Source organism: Neolamprologus brichardi, chromosome 12, assembly GCF_056152115.1.
Source record: "Neolamprologus brichardi isolate AB-2024 chromosome 12, ASM5615211v1, whole genome shotgun sequence".
In the NCBI taxonomy this organism is placed as follows: Eukaryota; Metazoa; Chordata; class Actinopteri; order Cichliformes; family Cichlidae; genus Neolamprologus; species Neolamprologus brichardi.
Genome location: NC_142115.1, coordinates 2,263,246 through 2,283,523, shown reverse-complemented (window position 1 = coordinate 2,283,523; position 20,278 = coordinate 2,263,246). Strand labels below are relative to the sequence as shown.

At 39.1% G+C, this 20,278-nt stretch overlaps 1 protein-coding gene across 1 annotated transcript; it reads right to left on the bottom strand.

Moving 5' to 3' along the window:
• Nucleotides 1-8,971: 8,971 nt before the first annotated feature.
• Nucleotides 8,972-16,203, bottom strand: glipr2 (GLI pathogenesis-related 2). The gene is made up of 16 exons (XM_087848643.1): nucleotides 16,169-16,203; nucleotides 15,956-15,982; nucleotides 15,354-15,563; nucleotides 15,025-15,102; nucleotides 14,733-14,888; nucleotides 14,481-14,516; nucleotides 14,268-14,294; nucleotides 12,591-12,800; nucleotides 12,262-12,339; nucleotides 11,970-12,125; nucleotides 11,718-11,753; nucleotides 11,505-11,531; nucleotides 9,828-10,037; nucleotides 9,499-9,576; nucleotides 9,207-9,362; nucleotides 8,972-9,069 (listed from the first exon to the last, which is right to left on the bottom strand). The coding sequence occupies exons 2-16, from the start codon at nucleotides 15,960-15,962 to the stop codon at nucleotides 9,065-9,067; spliced, it is 1,470 nt and encodes a 489-aa protein (XP_087704769.1). The 5' UTR covers nucleotides 15,963-15,982; nucleotides 16,169-16,203; the 3' UTR covers nucleotides 8,972-9,064.
• Between the last annotated feature and the right edge of the window lie 4,075 nt (nucleotides 16,204-20,278).

The window sequence follows — 20,278 nt, the reverse complement described above, 5'->3', positions numbered from 1 at the left end:
GCGAGCCTGTCCTGGTGCGTGATTATAGGAAGGGAGAGGACAAGTGGAGGCACGGTGTCGTACTGGAGAAGACTGGGCCAGTGTCATACAAGGTGAATGTGGGAGACCAAGGAGTGTGGAAACGTCATGTGGATCAAATGCTGACACGGCCGGAGTCAGTATCGCAGCAGGTCACAGTGGATCCTCCGACAAGTTCTCAGATGTCACCAGCCCAGAGTGATATTGACGCCATGCGTCACCCTTGTACATCCCTGCAGGAAGAGACTGTTGAACAAGTTCTGGGCACCACTTTACCTCCAGAAACACCCCAATCTCTTAAACCACCACCGTCTGACTGTACACAGGCTACAGAGTCTGTAAGACGTTACCCAGTGCGAGTCACTAAGCCACCCGCTCGTTATCGTGATGGGTGAGCGTACTAATTAGTTCTGTGAGAATGTTGGGTTCAGCGACATTATTCTCAACTAAAAAGAAATTCATACAGAAAGCAACATTAGTTCCAGTTTTCATGAATGTTGTAATTAAAGAAAAAAAAAAGGGGGTACTACTTTGGGTTATGGGAAATGTTTCTGCGGGTGGTGCCACGGTCGCATAGCTTAGTGGGGAGGAGATGTTATGTATGAACCAAGAGTATTGTGTGCTATGCAAGCCATCGCCAGTAGGGGGCATCACGCCCAGTTATGGTGTGTGTTACTTCTGTGTTTTCCAATAAAAGAAGAAGTCAACTTGTAAGCAACGATTGTATGTACAGTGTGACTATATGAGCTCCAATAGTGTACTGACACCACAGTGGGAATATAACACTGTGCACAGATGTTCAGAAACAGGGTTTGTATTCACACTTTAGTCACAGCTCTGCAACGCTGTCATCTACATTAGCAGCAGTTACACGGCTGTACTTAGATAGATTAGATAATTAGACAAAGTTTAGATTCGATGTATTGAGGTTTTTCTTGACCCAAAAATATTTCCATAAAACATATAGTATTTTAATAAAATTATTTAGGAAACAAAATACAAACTGATTTACACAAAAATCACCAGTATGCACAAAGTGTGTGACTTCCCCAGACTCTCCTCCTAATGTTCGGTAAATTTACCACTGTTTAGTTCTGCTAGCAGCTCGGTTTACATAAAATGCATAAACCAGATGACTCAGGGAAAAGATTAGAGGTTCAAAGATGACAAAGAAAAAGCAGACAGTGATTATTGTGCAAATAAAATCAAAGGGTTCACCACAGAGAAATAACTGAAGAAGTATCATAATGCTGTTACATGCATGCCTGAAATCCACAGCAGGTGTTGATAGAAAAGGTAAAACCACAGCACAAATTAAACATTAAAAAACAAAAAAACTTTCCTCCTTTGTTGTTTTATTCAGCAGTAAATAGCCGGGTCATCAAAGAGTACGTTACAAAGGAAGGATTAAGCAATCAGGTTTTCTTTGTGTCTCGAGGTGGAGCTCGCTTCTATTTCAAAGCCTCGTTTCTGAGAATCTGTGGCCACAAGAGGGCTCCCTTTGTCCGTTTGATCAGCAAATATTTTATTGTCACTGCTTCATAACTTGGAATAAAATGGTCGACTCTAGTTTTGATCTTGTATTACATCATGAGTATCTTCCATGAGGATACATCACTGAGATCAAACCTGCAGTTCTTTGATGACAAACAAGTTTTTTCAGCATATCACTTGTACTTTGTACCTTCACAGGGCAGGAAGCAAATCAGGCAGACAAAGAGCATGTTCACTCTTATCTGCTCATTTTCCTCACCAGTACTGTCACCATGACTGGTGAGTATTCAGACTAATATTTCAGACATGGAAGTAGTTCACCGTGTGGTTCTGAGCAAAATCTCTGATTTTTAACATGAATATAGCGTTTAATTACCTACATATGTATTATGGATTCGGTCGCTGTGTTTTTAAGCATGTTCTGGGCTCATCTTTACACATATATTATTATTATTACTCATTTTCATTATCCTTTTTTAAAGACAAAACCAACAGTTTACACTTGTACTGCCAAACATCCCATAACTGACAGCTTGTTGCTTGACGTTTGCCATCAGTATGCCACACCTGTGTTAAAATGTTACAAATTCACATTCCATTCACATCAAATTTGACCTAAATCTTCTTCTTTAAGGTATCAGTCTGGTATAAGGTGTATTTATCATCTGATCAAAAATGGTTTTGTTTGAGATTAAAGGCAGAAATAAAAACCATCAGACTAAATGGTAAATGGTAAATGGCCTGTATTTATATAGTGCTTTACTAGTCCCTAAGGACCCCAAAGCGCTTTACATATCCAGTCATCCACCCATTCACACACACATTCACACACTGGTGATGGTAAGCTACTAAAGAACAGCTTCTTCCTGTGGGCTATCAGAACTCTTAATGCAAACTAAGAGTGTGTAAAGACTTCCTCAACACATCCACTCTGACACTGCTGTTGTTCATCTATGTGCAATATCTCAGTCTTTCCATGTCCTGTGCAATATTTTGGTCCCAGCAGAGCTACCATCTCCACCATAAATGACCATAGCCCCTCCACTCTTATTTATTTATTATATTATGTAACTGCCCTTGTATAGAGACCCACATGTTTCTGTTTCACTGTTTCTTACACATACACCATGTATATAGTTTCACTCACATATATGGATACATATACATTGCTTTTTATTTTATTTTATTTATTTCCCCCCTCGTTGTATATTGGTTTCTCTTCTTCTTACTTTTGCACCTTTGTGGTCCAGCTACCCAATTTCACTGTGCAAGAAACTGCACAATGACAATAAAAAGCTCTAAGTCTAAATGCTTGGATGTGCAGGGAAGCAAAGATAAGCTGAACAAAAACAAATCTTAAGAAAAAAAGTTGTTTTTTTAAAATGCTATCGTGTTTAACCCTTTTCCAGTAAAATTACAGTGTGACACTTGATTTTTTTAAAATTTTTATTGTTAATCTTCAAACTGATAGGGTTGTGGTCTTCTCTCCCTGAAACTTCCAGAGCAGGTAAAGCGTTTCACTTGTGTTATGTTGCCATCTTGTGGTGCTTTTTGGAATTATTTTTAAAGGAAAACTAATGTGTAACTGATTAAGCATTTTATTAGAAATGTCTTTACATAAAACCCAATTGTTTTATATTTTACTTCGAGGGCGCTCCTCAGTTTCCTTTTAGCTGACCATTTTTTTAAAAAGTGATTTAATACTGAACTATGAACGAGTCAAGCATGAAATGCCAACAACTCAAGGGGTGAATTTGTAATAACAGTCAAATTAACAAAGGATCCATTTTAAATAGTATCTTTAGGTACTTTGTTTCTAGCAGCACAAAAACAAATAATTTGTTCCCATTTTTTAGCTGAATCTATGAAAAAGATTTTTGCTTTCTAAAGGGCTTTTCCAAAAATCGCACATTCTTTGCATGCTCTGCAGTGTGCACTTTAACAATGTGAAGAAACTGGAAAGGCAGTGGACAAAAGAAAAAGTGGCAGGCCTTATCACAAATGATCTTAGCGGAAGAATGGCTGTCAAGAGGCAAAAAGGAAACTTGGTGAGGAAAAGGCTGAAATACGCCACATTAGACGGTCGGCAGAGAGTCTCTACAGCCTCTTTAAAACAGAGAATTTCAGTGCACTTCAGTTACTTGTTTGGGGATGTTCATCAAACTGTCATTACCATCTCGAAAGCATCTGGTTTTTCAAACACACATGCAAGTGAAGTAAAATCATACCCGGATAGAAAAACATACAACTTAGTGATGTACTGGCCTCCACAGAGCCCAGACCAAAACACCATTGAAGCAACGTGGCTGCCACATCGTTTACATGAAGCTGGCTGTTACAGCAGAACCCTTGAGCATTTCAGGTACCAGCTTTTCTAAGTGCAGGTGTCTCTTGTATGGAAGTATGGATGTCACTGAAGAACAATGAATGAAGATGTGATAGGGAAAGGCCTAATCGTCAAACATCTGCATGTGCACCTGTCACTCGCTGAGATGAAAATTATGCAGTAGGATCAGAATCAGTGAACTTGAAATCTTTTCTTCTTGCTTAAAGCAAACTTAAAGCTGCCGCATTGTTGTCACAAGGCAGAATATTAGTTTGGTGTTTCTCTGAATTACAGCTGGCTAATTGGTCAATCTGAGTAACCCAATGAAAGGCTGGAAAAGCCAACCATTGTTAGGGTACAGGTTGTGAAAGGCACATTGGGAGGCATCAGTTAAGAAAGCATGTTATCAGGACATATACTACTTTTTATTGTTTGCCAACCTCCAAGAAGGAAGCCTTAAAGATTCGGACCGGGCTGACCACTAATGTTTTTTTTTATGGTGGGTTTTGGGATAATCTGGACCGAGAGTGGTTCAGAATGGCAAGTGGTGGTGGTGGGCTTTCAAACAGTGAAGATATGAATGAAGTGTGGTCTACATACAGTCCATGGGTATCTCGCTATTTGCAGATGATGGGATTATTTGGAAGAGGGGAAGAAATAAAGAATTCATTAAAGCAACATTGCAAGAAGCTTTATACAGTTTAGAGTCTTGGGCATTAGAATGGGGATTTAGATTTTCATCATCCAAAAAAAGTTTTGGTCCTTCAAATCAGAAATCAAATCTTCATATTAATGTTAAATTATATGAGGACGCTATAGAAAAATATAAACTTACATTTGCTTGAAAAGGGAGACAGACAGTAAAGAGGTGGGTAAATACATGGATATTCGGAATATATCAAGATCATTACAGATGCTTCTGAAATGCTCGAAAATAGAGTAGGTATATCCTTTGTTATTCCAGATCAAAATATTGTGGAAAATAAAGGAATAACAGACAATTTAGCAGTTTATACAGGAGAACTAATGCCAATTCTGATGGCATTAGATTTGGTAGAGGAAGGTTTTAGTATGTTCAGACTCGCTTTAACACGTATTCATACATGCAGTCAGAGCCAGGACCAGACATTGCATTAGAAAAAACTCATTCAATTTTCAGGACAAAAAGAAATGGTACAGTGGTCAAGTTAATGTGGGTTCCTGCACATATTGGCACAGAGAGAAACAGGTTGGCTGATAAATTTGCAAATGTTCAGCAAATAAAAATGTGTTCGATTTGAATGTAAAAATGAGCAAAACTGAAGTCAAGTTGCATATTAAAAACAAATGCCAAGAAGAATGGGATGGGGAAGTAAGGGCTACATATTATTACAATATTCAAAAGAAAGAGGGTGATTTTATAATATGTCATAGAATAAATGAAAACAAGAGGATGTTATATCAAGGATGAAAGTTGGCCGTACAGGATTAAATGGTAAAATAGTTAGCAAACATGCTTCAGGTTATTGGGATTATTGCAGATGAGTTTCAACAGAGCATATATTTTCTTAGACGGTAATAAAAACTGCCACGAGAGAGGTGTTAGTCAGAAACCTTCACAAGAACAAGAATAAGATAAGGATGAGAGTATTACCTCAAAGAGCCTAAGGGGATACAGTTTTTGTTGATATTTTGTGGAAAGAAAAGGGAATTTTAAAAAGAATATAGTGGTGGTGGGGTGGACTGTAATCCATTCGCCGATCTAAAAGGTGGCACTAATGCATCCAAAAGGTGTTTAACATCCGCCATTAAAACAGAAGAAGAAGAAAAAACGAATGAGGGGAGAAGAAGAAGGAGGTAAAAGAAAAAGGCATGGTGCTCAAAACTCATAACTGTAGAGACAAAGAACAAGACGCGGGAACGAGAGATGCCACAGCTGCTATGATGGCAAATGAAGCTTTGTGCAGCTTGTAAAAAGGTTCATTACGTGAAGCTTGTCAACACAGTCCTCTCTGGTGACACCTGCTGGGCAAAAATGTGAAGAGCAGCTCGAATCTACAAATTAAATGAAGTGCTTCATTATGATTGCCCTCTCTGCAGAGCTTCAGTTTAATATCACGTGACATTTCTGTGTGATGTCAGGTTGCCACTGTGGTGCTTTAAATATTTTTTTGTAGTGGAAGAAAACAAAATATTATAAACAGAATTTGAACACGAGGAGTCAAGTAAAAAAGCTCAAATGGGCTTTACTTCATACACAAACTTCTCAGCTGAGCTCGTTTTCCACCTTGTTTTCTTCCTGCTTCTTGTTTTTTCTGCAGTGTAAAGTGTATACTCAAAAAATGAATGCTTATGTGCAAACCTTGTTTGCACATGTTTGCAACATGTGCAAACCTGCAAGTTTACCTTAATTTTTTTCTTTTTTTAGCTGATGTCCAGCCGGAAGAGGAAAATGACTTTTTCCAGACTGCTTTTGGTAGTCTTCATACTGGATGGTTGTATTTTGTGTTTGCGGTCTAAGACATGTTATATATTTCTGAGCTACATTAGTTGTGCTACGTCTTAGTCAGCTTAGTCTGCTTTTAAAGAAAATGCTACCAGCTGTCCTCTGGCTGAAGTTCTTGGGATACATGGCCTCTGCATGTGCACTCTTAATGGGGGAACGCTGAATCTCGTTTACCCTCACGAACCGAAAGCTTGCTTTGAAGTATTTCAGAATTTCTTCCTTCATCTGGATGCCGAGGTACAGCTGCTCAGGAATAAACGGGCCAACAATTGATTTGGAGGCTGAATGTTCTGTCAAATGGGCAGAATTTCATTTTAGGCTGAAAGTAAATAAAATGATTGATTGTCTGAAAATAGCAGGGGAGGGAAAAACAACACTTGAGAAAATATTTGTAACGTTTGTTGAAGGGTGGTGTGTATGTCATAATTTGGTGAAAATGATATTGATATGAGGTAGTAGTATCTTCCTATTGTATTCATATTCCATGCAACATTATGTAAATTAAAAGGCCAAATACAATACAGACTAAGAGTAAAGAAAAAGTATGGAAGCCCGTTTCTGCCACTAAAAAAAAAAAAAGGTCCATATCTTGAAATTTTGAGATATTTTCTCAAAATTTCAACTTATTTTCTTAAAATTTTGACTTCTTTTCTCGAAATTTCGACTTATTAACTCAAAATTTTGAGAAAAGTAACTCAAAATTTCGAGTTAGCACTGCCAGTCAGTAATCTGAATGACGTAATTTCCTTGTTGCCCTGAAGCTGAAGCCCTCAGGTACAAATGCTACAGCTAAGCTACCGGTATTACATCCAGTCATGAATAAACAGATTACTGAGTATTTTCAGCGTGGCTTCAACAATGATGGAATCCTTGTGTTATTAGCTGAATCACACGGCGTTACTATCAATTTGTTGCGATCCGGTTTTGAGTGTGTGTTACTTTGTGCCATATGGGTAACAAGAAAGTGACCTCATTCACGTCGATTACCGATTGGAAGAGCTAACTCAAAATCTCGAGTTATTAACTCGAAATTTTGAGAGAAGTAACTCGAAATTATAGGTATGGATATGGATACTTGTTTTTTTGTTTTTGTTTTGTTTTTTAATGGCGGAAACGAGCTTCCATACAAAAGTGTGTGTCACGGTCCTGAGTCTGTGACTCAGTGTTTTTCTGTTTGTATTAGTTATCTTTGATTTCATGATGTGTTTTGATTCTCTTGGGTTTGATTTCTGTCACTAGTATTCCTAACTCCCTAGGTCCTTGGCATTTCTTGTGTTCTCCTTCTTAGGTCGTGGTTCTGTGTTACTTCTGTTAGTATACAGTCATTTCTGTCAGTGTGTCTCTTGTTCTGTCACTGTATCCCCTAGTTTAGTCCACCTCTGTTCAGTTTCCTGTTTTACTTTGAAAGTCTGTGTACTATGTCAATGTGTTGAGTTTTGCCTCCCCTTGTCTTGTCATGTCTGATGAGTCCCAGCTGTGCTCTCCTCCTGTTTCACATCCCCTAATCACCTCAGTAAGTATTTAAGCCCTGTGTTTTTCCCTGCCAGGTGTTGTGTCCTCCACGTTTGTTGTGTGTGTATTCATTGTCATCTACCTTCAGCATCTCCAGTCTAGTTAGTTAAAGTTGTTGTTTATGTATCGCCAAGTGTGACTCACCAGCAAATAAAGCTGTCGTTTAAGTTCATGTTTTGTCTCCGAGTCCTGCACGTGGGTCCAGCCACTGACAGCCACACAACTCATCGTGACAGTGTGATTTGGAATGGAGTGAATGTATGTAAACACTTGCAGCACATGTGCATATGTAATGTTGTGAGGTGTACTTTGTTTATTTTCGGGTTTTTTTTCGTTACATACAGATATTTAATTTTTAAGACTTTGGCAGATATGGATGTATGTTAATATTGTGCATCAATTATTTTTATGCTGAATCTGTTGACAGACTGTTAGTTTGTAAACATGATGGGCCAGCAGCGTGTGTTTCAGTTATGCCACTGCTGTATTGTGTCGGCAATAAATAAAATTTAAAAAAATATGCCGGGTGTCCTACATTCAATTGTGTGGAACCTGTTGACAAAATAGAATTATGTAAAACTAATTAGTAAAATATAAGTAGCGTGAAAATGTAATGTTTTAATCAATTAAACTTAATTTTAAAATTTTACTACGACAAATAAAAGGTGAGTTGAAAAACCAAATATGTAATCTGTAAATAAATGACTGAACTTGAGTAAAGTTAAATATGTCTTGTTGATCATCAGTCATTTTTTTAATTGGCTCAGTTCAAAATAATTTTGTTATTGTAGTGCAACAATCTTTCTTTCTGACTTAACCCATATTAAAAGCAGCTAACTGCTAAGTTTCTGTTCATTTGTCTAACGTACAGCTGTTCCCTGAGTGAAAAGGAGGAGCTACTTTGTGAAATGAACTTCTATTCAAAAAGATTATTTAGTTATTATCGTGTGGAGACAACAAGCACAAAGACTTTTTTTTAATTTGTGCTGCACTCAAATCATTGACACATTACTCAAAAATTATTCACTGATGATGATCAAAACACCAATTCTACTTAGAAAGTATTTGACTAGACAGTTGTGTAAAATTATGTTTGATGTGACAGGCGTATTTTTTGGAGTTCAATCTCGGAACATTTAAGGAAACCACATGTGATGGGTCCAGGTCATTTTCTCTGGGCACTGAGGTCTGTTGTCTGCTGCAGCTCCCTCTCTGCCACTGGGAAAGTTTTACTCTAGAAAATAACAGGAAATATTAGTGAGCTGATGTCCAGAGTCAGCTGTAGGAGTAATAGTATGTTTAGTTTTTGATTGACTTTACTAATTTTCACCTTTGTACTATAAGTAGAACAGCAAAATGTGTGAGTGTTACCTGTTCCTTTTGGGAGCACATTTTTCTGATAGTATCCTGCATTGGTAATGTTACCAGCTGGGCGGTACTGCCCAACCACAAAGACCGTATTGCCATCAGTGGCTATGCCCACACCCAGCTCAGTGCTGCTTTTCCACACCACCTGAGTAAAATGACCTAGTGGAAAAAGGAAAATGTGTAAAAACATACTACTTACTGATGATGACCTGATCTTGTAATGACGAATACTTTAGCAATGCAGGTATATACAGTACAGGTATATGCAGAACTTTTCAGGAGGGCTGTGTTTTACCCGTATTGGGTTGATGTCCAGATCTTTTGAAGTCATAATCCTTGATCTCACTGTACCATTTATCCACAGCTTCTTTTCCTGAAACATAGAGACAGAGTAAAATAACATAAAGAGTTAATTTGGTGGTTGGAGTTGGGTTTTATAGCTCAGAAACTTTAAAATGAAATAAGGATGAACATTTCTAATTGTTTACTTGAAATGAGAAGAGATACAGTGGAATCTGTTTCTTTTAAAGATTAGTGAGACTTTAATTTATTGTGATAACAAAGCGACCTGTTTCTGACAGGTGAAGAGGTGGACAAAGGAGTTCTCTACAAAGAATCATTTACCTGTTAGTTTCTTGGTTTCAGAGCTCCATGCATAGAAGACGTTCTCTCCATCATCGGTGTTACTGTGGCCAAGTTTCTTTGTTGCCAGCATTTGATTGGCCCATTTTTGAGCTGCATCATCCAGCTCAGTATTAAAGGTCAGTGGTGGTGCACCATGCTGTGCCCTATAGGCATTGTGGGTATCAAGAAACTCCTTTTTAAAGCTCTCATCTGCAAACCAAACAAGCTTAAAGTCTTAGAGGAAACACGAGGTGGCATGTTTATTGGTTGTAGGTGTAGACAGGATGAAGAAGGCTCTCTGATTAAGCAAACATCTTTAAAAGTCATCGGTTGTTCTGACAAATAATTCAATGCACAGTGTTGATGAGTCACGGAATACATTTACCGACATTACGTATTTAAAATACACCATATGAGTAACTGCATCACGTTACAGTTACCATCTAAATAGGTGATAATTAGAATGCAGTTACTTTGTTGAAATAAATGGATTACATGGGGGTCAGTTCCTGTTTCCTATGTCAGGCTATCCCCTCTCTATTCCCTGTCAAAATCTGGTAATTTGCATTGCCTGGATCACAAAGAAATATGATATAAGAGGCTCTAATGTAAGCGTCCTGTTAATGTTGGTGGCATCAGTTACACAACGGACCCGGAGCCAGCACAACAGAGCCAGCAGTGCACGGGCAGGAAAGCATTTCTTACTTGGAAATTCCGACACCGTTTTACATTTAAAGAAGAAAGGGATGAAATCTGACCGTGCAATGCAAACTCTGTTTGCCAGCAGCCAAGCTGCTGTCAGCGTCAAAAGACTCCAACCTAAAGAAACATCTGGAAGTAAGTTCTTTTTTAAAAACTATCGTTAGTAGGGATGGGTACCGGTATCTGGTGCCACGATGGCACCGTTTCAAAAGTACCGGTTTGGCACCGGTATTGGATAAAACCTAAACGATACCCATCCCTAATCATTAGTCTACTGCAAGTACCTTGTTTTAGTTGAGTAGTTATCTCGGTTATGTGCCACTTCAGTATCTTCGATGTACTATTGCTGTGTGATGTATTACTATTACTGAAGGCTGCTCTCCACTGAGCTAACATTTTTAGCTGGTGCTACCTGAGGTTAGTTCATAGACTGCAGACTGTTACACTTGATGGCTAGTATTAACAACCTGCTAGCTGTGCAGTTCTGAAATCAGTCTATAATTTAACCTCAGCTAATGCGAGCTAGCAATGTTAGCTCGGTGGCAAGTAGCCTTCAGTAATAGTAATACAGTGTCTTGCAAAAGTATTCGGCCTCCTTGAACTTTCCCACATTTTGTCACATTACAGCCACAAACATGAATCCATTTTATTGGAATTCCACGTGAAAGACCAACACAAAGTGGTGAACAAGCGGAACAAAAATCATACATGATTCCAAACATTTTTTACAAATAAATAACTGCAAAGTGGGGTGTGCGTAATTATTCAGCCCCCTGAGTCAATACTTTGTAGAACCAGCTTTTGCTGCAGTTCCAGCTGCCAGTCTTTTAGGGTCTGTCTCTACCAGCTTTGCACATCTACAGACTGAAATCTTTGCCCATTCTTCTTTGCAAAACAGCTCCATGTAGTTGTAAAAAGCATGACAAGTAATCAAAAGTATTCAGAATACATTCCCAACACTGTCAGTGCACTTACCTGTCACCTGGTTTGCTGCTTTGCAACCTGAAATAAAATAGGGAGAGTGAAAATAATAAACAACAATCCATGAAATGATTCCAAACAACGTGAAAAAGAATCATCCACGTGCTCAGATATTATGTGATGATGAAAGAGTAATGTAATAAAAGGCTAAATAACAAGAGTAAACTCAAATCTTGTCCTGTAACTACAGTCATCTTCAGCACTCACCTGCTTCAGAGTCTTCCTCATGTGTGGAGGAAAGTTCTGTGAACACACAGTTCAATTGACTAATGTGAAAAGTGATCACTCACTTTAATGTTTCAAGGTAGGCTTCAAAAACTAACAAATCAACACATACTTTTGATTTTATTTGACAAAGTATAAATTTACTACTTTATATGTTCGTCTTTCTTAATCTGTCATAATAATCTGATACAAACACAACACTTTAAGTAGAACATCAAAATGTGTGAGTGTTACCTGTTCCTTTTGGGAGCACATTTTTCTGATAGTATCCTGCATTGGTAATGTTACCAGCTGGGCGGTACTGCCCAACCACAAAGACCGTATTGCCATCAGTGGCTATGCCCACACCCAGCTCAGTGCTGCTTTTCCACACCACCTGAGTAAAATGACCTAGTGGAAAAAGGAAAATGTGTAAAAACATACTACTTACTGATGATGACCTGATCTTGTAATGACGAATACTTTAGCAATGCAGGTATATACAGTACAGGTATATGCAGAACTTTTCAGGAGGGCTGTGTTTTACCCGTATTGGGTTGATGTCCAGATCTTTTGAAGTCATAATCCTTGATCTCGCTGTACCATTTATCCACAGCTTCTTTTCCTGAAACATAGACACAGAGAAAAATAACATAAAGAGTTAATTTGGTGGTTGGAGTTGGGTTTTATAGCTCAGAAACTTTAAAATGAAATAAGGATGAACATTTCTAATTGTTTACTTGAAATGAGAAGAGATACAGTGGAATCTGTTTCTTTTAAAGATTAGTGAGACTTTAATTTATTGTGATAACAAAGCGACCTGTTTCTGACAGGTGAAGAGGTGGACAAAGGAGTTCTCTACAAAGAATCATTTACCTGTTGGCTTCTTGGTTTCAGAGCTCCATGCATAGAAGACGTTCTCTCCATCATTGGTGTCACTGTGGCCAAGTTTCTTTGTTGCCAGCATTTGATTGGCCCATTTTTGAGCTGCGTCATCCAGCTCAGTATTAAAGGTCAGTGGTGGTGCACCATGCTGTGCCCTATAGGCATTGTGGGTATCAAGAAACTCCTTTTTAAAGCTCTCATCTGCAAACCAAACAAGCTTGAAGTCTTAGAGGAAACACGAGGTGGCATGTTTATTGGTTGTAGGTGTAGACAGGATGAAGAAGGCTCTCTGATTAAGCAAACATCTTTAAAAGTCATCGGTTGTTCTGACAAATAATTCAATGCACAGTGTTGATGAGTCACGGAATACATTTACCGACATTACGTATTTAAAATACACCATATGAGTAACTGCATCACGTTACATTTACCATCTAAATAGGTGATAATTAGAATGCAGTTACTTTGTTGAAATAAATGGATTACATGGGGGTCAGTTCCTGTTTCCTATGTCAGGCTATCCCCTCTCTATTCCCTGTCAAAATCTGGTAATTTGCATTGCCTGGATCACAAAGAAATATGATATAAGAGGCTCTAATGTAAGTGTCCTGTTAATGTTGGTGGCATCAGTTACACAACGGACCCGGAGCCAGCACAACAGAGCCAGCAGTGCACGGGCAGGAATGCATTTCTTACTTGGAAATTCCGACACCGTTTTACATTTAAAGAAGAAAGGGATGAAATCTGACCGTGCAATGCAAACTCTGTTTGCCAGCAGCCAAGCTGCTCTCAGCGTCAAAAGACTCCAACCTAAAGAAACATCTGGAAGTAAGTTCTTTTTTAAAAACTATCGTTAGTAGGGATGGGTACCGGTATCTGGTGCCACGATGGCACCGTTTCAAAAGTACCGGTTTGGCACCGGTATTGGATAAAACCTAAACGATACCCATCCCTAATCATTAGTCTACTGCAAGTACCTTGTTTTAGTTGAGTAGTTATCTCGGTTATGTGCCACTTCAGTATCTTCGATGTACTATTGCTGTGTGATGTATTACTATTACTGAAGGCTGCTCTCCACTGAGCTAACATTTTTAGCTGGTGCTACCTGAGGTTAGTTCATAGACTGCAGACTGTTACACTTGATGGCTAGTATTAACAACCTGCTAGCTGTGCAGTTCTGAAATCAGTCTATAATCTAACCTCAGCTAATGCCAGCTAGCAATGTTAGCTCGGTGGCAAGTAGCCTTCAGTAATAGTAATACAGTGGCTTGCAAACGTATTTGGCCCCCTTGAACTTTCCCACATTTCGTCACATTACAGCCACAAACATGAAACAGTTTTATTGGAATTCCACGTGAAAGACCAACACAAAGTGGTGCACACGTGGAACGAAAATCATACATGATTCCAAACATTTTTTACAAATAAATAACTGCAAAGTGGGGTGTGCGTAATTATTCAGCCCCCTGAGTCAATACTTTGTAGAACCAGCTTTTGCTGCAGTTCCAGCTGCCAGTCTTTTAGGGTCTGTCTCTACCAGCTTTGCACATCTACAGACTGAAATCTTTGCCCATTCTTCTTTGCAAAACAGCTCCATGTAGTTGTAAAAAGCATGACAAGTAATCAAAAGTATTCAGAATACATTCCCAACACTGTCAGTCCACTTACCTGTCACCTGGTTTGCTGCTTTGCAACCTGAAATAAAATAGGGAGAGTGAAAATAATAAACAACAATCCATGAAATGATTCCAAACAACGTGAAAAAGAATCATCCACGTGCTCAGATATTATGTGATGATGAAAGAGTAATGTAATAAAAGGCTAAATAACAAGAGTAAACTCAAATCTTGTCCTGTAACTACAGTCATCTTCAGCACTCACCTGCTTCAGAGTCTTCCTCATGTGTGGAGGAAAGTTCTGTGAACACACAGTTCAATTGACTAATGTGAAAAGTGATCACTCACTTTAATGTTTCAAGGTAGGCTTCAAAAACTAACAAATCAACACATACTTTTGATTTTATCTGACAAAGTATAAATTTACTACTTTATATGTTCGTCTTTCTTAATCTGTCATAATAATCTGATACAAACACAACACTTTAAGTAGAACAGCAAAATGTGTGAGTGTTACCTGTTCCTTTTGGGAGCACATTTTTCTGATAGTATCCTGCATTGGTAATGTTACCAGCTGGGCGGTACTGCCCAACCACAAAGACCGTATTGCCATCAGTGGCTATGCCCACACCCAGCTCAGTGCTGCTTTTCCACACCACCTGAGTAAAATGACCTAGTGGAAAAAGGAAAATGTGTAAAAACATACTACTTACTGATGATGACCTGATCTTGTAATGACGAATACTTTAGCAATGCAGGTATATACAGTACAGGTATATGCAGAACGTTTCAGGAGGGCTGTGTTTTACCCGTATTGGGTTGATGTCCAGACTTTTTGAAGTCATAATCCTTGATCTCGCTGTACCATTTATCCACAGCTTCTTTTCCTGAAACATAGACACAGAGAAAAATAACATAAAGAGTTAATTTGGTGGTTGGAGTTGGGTTTTATAGCTCAGAAACTTTAAAATGAAATAAGGATGAACATTTCTAATTGTTTACTTGAAATGAGAAGAGATACAGTGGAATCTGTTTCTTTTAAAGATTAGTGAGACTTTAATTTATTGTGATAACAAAGCGACCTGTTTCTGACAGGTGAAGAGGTGGACAAAGGAGTTCTCTACAAAGAATCATTTACCTGTTGGCTTCTTGGTTTCAGAGCTCCATGCATAGAAGACGTTCTCTCCATCATCGGTGTTACTGTGGCCAAGTTTCTTTTTTGCCAGCATTTGATTGGCCCATTTTTGAGCTGCATCATCCAGCTCAGTGTTAAAGGTCAGTGGTGGTGCACCATGCTGTGCCCTATAGGCATTGTGGGTATCAAGAAACTCCTTTTTAAAGCTCTCATCTGCAAACCAAACAAGCTTTAAGTCTTAGAGGAAACGTACGGTTACACTGTAACCTTGGTCCTCTGAGTGAGAGACTATCTCTCCACCGTCATGCTGCTTGGAGCCATGTTCCAATCAATGTAAGCTGTGGGGCGTGGCCAGAGTGTCTTAAAGAAGTATCCACACGCCATATCCAAGGGGGTTCATACCCTGTGCATATGCATTATATAACAGAGTGGAGAGATAGTCTGGATATGATAGAGAACATGAGGTGGGCATGTTTATTGGTTGTAGGTGTAGACAGGATGAAGAATGCCCTCTAATTATGCAAACGTCTTTAAAAGTGATTGTTTTTTCTGCAAAAAACTATAAAAGTGATCGGTTGTTCTGACAAATATTTAAATGCACTTACCTGCCATTGTATTTGCTGCTTTGCAACCTGAAATAAAATAGGGAGAGTGACAATAATAAGCAGCAATCCATGAAATGATTGCAAACAGCATGAAAAAGAATCATCCACGTGCTCAGATATTATGTGATGATGAAAGAGTAATGTAATAAAAGGCTAAATAACAAGAGTAAACTCAAATCTTGTCCTGTAACTACAGTCATCTTCAGCACTCACCTGCTTCAGAGTCTTCCTGACGTGTGGAGGAAAGTTCTGTGAACACACAGTTCAATTGACTAATGTGTGGCTGGTTTTTATGTGCAATGTCGCCCTTCCTCTTTTCTGTTTGGAGGAGGAGACAAACACCAGACTCGCTTCTGTATTTTTGTCTGCCGGTTACGATGGTTGTTTTTTTTCTACATGACTCATAGTGGTGTGGCAGAGTGGCGTTAAAGATATCCCACATTCTGTGTTTACATTTTGTGTATAATTGTTACGGCCCTAGCAGGGCCTCCTCCTGAAGGTGCCTGTGTGGGCGTGTCCCACCTTGTTTTAACATTTAAAAAGGTCCCTAACTGCTTAGATACATTATACAAGAACAAGTGTAGCAAAGTTGTGGAGGTTAATCAACAAGTTGAGAATCTGTCGATGTTTTTCCTTCTCTTTATTATTTCTTTGTTTATGCTTTAACAACAGACTGGAACATATATAGTGCTTGTGTACTCAATTCCAACTTTCAAGTGTTTTCCTGCTACTAATGTCATGGACTCAAGTACAACCAAGTTCATCTAACATTCATAACGCATGGATGTATCAGGGGAACCTCAGGTTCAGTATGTTGCCTGAGGAGTTGGAGGACCCAGGAATTGAACCACCAACCTTCTGATTGGTCGATGACATTGCTGCCAGACGAAAAACAGCACTCAGAAACAGAGTGCAGATGGGCGAGGGCATGCCCAGATGTTGTCAAACAGGATTTTTTGTCTTTCGCTTTTTCGTTTGGTAGCCACAGGTCTTGTTTTCGGTTTACTCACAGACTAAGAGAACACTTCAAAAGCACAAAGGTCTCATTAGTTCACTGTAAAACATTTTACTCCTGCACTTACTGGATGCCTATGTTTACTGCAAATCCAGCAAATTATAGGGACACGGTGGTTGCTCCATGGCCTGACTTTGTTTTTCAGATTACAAAATAAAGATATTGGCCCTTTCTCAATTCTCAAGTACGCGAGTACGTACTCGCCGAGAACGCACGGGAGTACGGACTCGCCGAGAACACGAGCACGGACTCGCGCTGTCCCCTCTTAATTTAACTGTGAGTAATATGTTATGAAGCTTAACTTCAATCACAGCCAAACCGGTTTACTCAGGAACAAATAAAACACTGAAATAAACCAAACATTAACATTTAGAAGTGATCTAAGTGACTTATATATCATGTTTAACCTCAGTAGTGAAATCTCTATTAATAAAAATAGTGCACATGTACATACGTGTACATACCTTAATAAAAACAAGCAGGTGAGATGTTAGTACGCTTTTATTTTTATTTTAGTGGACACTCAATACAATAGACAGCTGCTGGGGTTTGTTTAACCTGAGTAGTGAAAAGACCGCGGGGGGGTTGAAAACGATGTGCCGGGAGTCCGCTGTTCTCGCCGGCTGTAATAATCCTCGACCTCGCTGTCTGCTATGGAGCTGGCGGGTCACAGACGTCTCCGAAAACGTCGGAGCTCGTTTGGAAATATATGATATCTTGATAATCTGAGCAGATATTTGAAGTTTACGCAGCTACATTCTCGCTTGAAAAGAACTTAAAAGTTTATTTTGTGACCCAGAAAGAGTAATATTTAAAAGTTTTTAGCCCCGCTCGTCCGCCATTGCCGCGTTTGAGTTTTGGACGAAATGCATTCTGGGATATTTAGCTGTACCAAGTCCACACAAGTCACCACCGATGCATGCTCGATAAAACGGGCGGAGCGAGAACACATCCGGGACTTTTTCGCGTTCTCGGCTTGATGCGTACTTCGAATTGGAACAGTACTTGGTCTCCGACTGATGACGTATCACGAGTACACGAGAACGCAAGTACGCACAAGTACGTATATTGAGAAAGGCCCAATATGTTCTTATGGTTTTGGTTCACAGGTATACTTTGCCCTTCAATAAATAAAGAGCTTAATAAAAGCTTTTTAGGCACCAAAGCTAAATTTTTCTTTCATGGCTTTTCTTTAACAGTTAAGTCAGTTTAACAGAGTTAGAGATAATGAATGGAAAAAAGTCAAAAGAAAAAGTCATGAATGTCTGTCAGACAGAATATAGATTAGATGAGATTTGTTTGTTTCCGTTTAGTTTTTATTGTTAGGTATGTTTAGTTTTTGTTCTGCTTTTTTTCATTATTACAGTATATGTGGTATTTGTCAGCTGTTAGATTTAAAAAAGAACAGGAAATGGTAATGGCCTGTATTTGTGTAGCGCTGTACTTAGTCCCTAAGGACCCCAAAGCGCTTTACACTACATTCAGTCAGTCACACACACATTCACACACTGGTGATGGCAGCTACATTGTAGCCACAGCCGCCCTCTGCACACTGACAGAGGTGAGGCTGCTGGACACTGGCGCCACCGGGCCCTCTGACCACCACCAGTAGGCAACGGGTGAAGTGTCTTGCCCAAGGACTGAAGGTTCCTTAAACCTGTCTGAAGACAGCTGCAATAACAATCTAGCAACACATCAGAAAGAGGGAAACCATTCTTTAGTGAGGACCTTGGACTTGAGAGGTAGGGCAGTCACGGCCTGCAAACTTACAAAAGGCTGTCAATGTAAATGTAGACAAAATGTAAACAAAAAATGTTCTAGTTACTTTGCACCACCTCAAACAGAGATATCAGTCACACGAATCACGCAAGGGGTGAACAGTACCAGAAACCAGTATGTGCCAAGTCTGAGCTTTTAAAGTTTGCCTCTTGAACGACTTTGTGCCACAGTTAATCACTTGGAAACATAATCAGGACTTCATAATTATAATCACGGTTTTTAAAAAGCCTCAGACCATTTAAGAGTCACTGTTGCTTACATCATCCATACCATTGTGCACCCTTATTAACATGTTCATGTGGCATTCAGTATGTATTTGTGCAAACGGCACAAAATGAAGCCACGCGATTTCTTGAAGGAAAAAATAAGCATTGCATACACTATCTGTGAGAGTTTGTGACTGTGAAAGCATCTCTGTGCTTATCCTCAGTGCATCCTAATAGACTCCAACTTGTTCATGTAAATGGAGAGTCCTCTTCACACACTGAGGTTAATTATGGAGTTCCACAGGGTTCAGTGCTAGGACCAATTCTGTTTACATGCTTCCCTTAAATTCCTAAATTTAGATAATACTTATACTCAGCCATGAAAATCTTGGCCTCCAGTAACACTGTGAGGAACCTTGGAGTCATTTTTGACCAGGACATGTCCTTCAACGCACATATTAAACAAATATGTAAGACTGCTTTCTTCCATTTGCGCAACATCTCTAAAATTAGAAATATCCTGTCTCAGAGTGACGCTGAAAAACTAGTTCATGCATTTATTACTTCCTGCAACGAAAGAGAGAGCAGATTTCTCCTGTTTTGGCTTCCCTTCACTGACTTCCTGTTAAATCCAGAATTCAAAATCCTGCTCCTCACATACAAGGTCTTAAATAATCAGGCCCCATCTTATCTTAATGACCTTGTAGTACCATATTACCCTATTAGAGCACTTCGCTCTCGCTCTGCAGGCCTACTTGTTGTTCCTAGAGTATTTAAAAGTAGAATGGGAGGGAGAGCCTTCAGTTTTCAGGCCCCTCTTCTGTGGAACCAGCTTCCAGTTTGGATTCAGGAGACAGACACTATCTCTACTTTTAAGATTAGGCTTAAAACTTTCCTTTTTGCTAAAGCATATAGTTAGGGCTGGACCAGGTGACCCTGAATCCTCACTTAGTTATGCTGCAATAGACGTAGGCTGCCGGGGATTCCCATGATGCATTGAGTTTTTCTTCTTCAGTCACTATGTATTAACAGACCTCTCTGCATTGAATCATACTTGTTATTAACCTCTGTCTCTCTTCCACAGCATGTCTTTATCCTGTCATCCTTCTCTCACCCCAACAAAAGTTTCTTCCTGCTAAAAAGGAGTTTTTCCTTCTTCTATAGGGGGTCATATGATTGTGGGGTTTTTCTCTGCATGTATTATTGTAGGGTCTACCTTACAATATAAAGTGCCTTGAGGCGACTGTTGTTGTGATTTGGTGTTGTGTAAATAAAATTGATTTGAATTGAATTGAGAAACGCAGACAAAATGAACCGCAAATA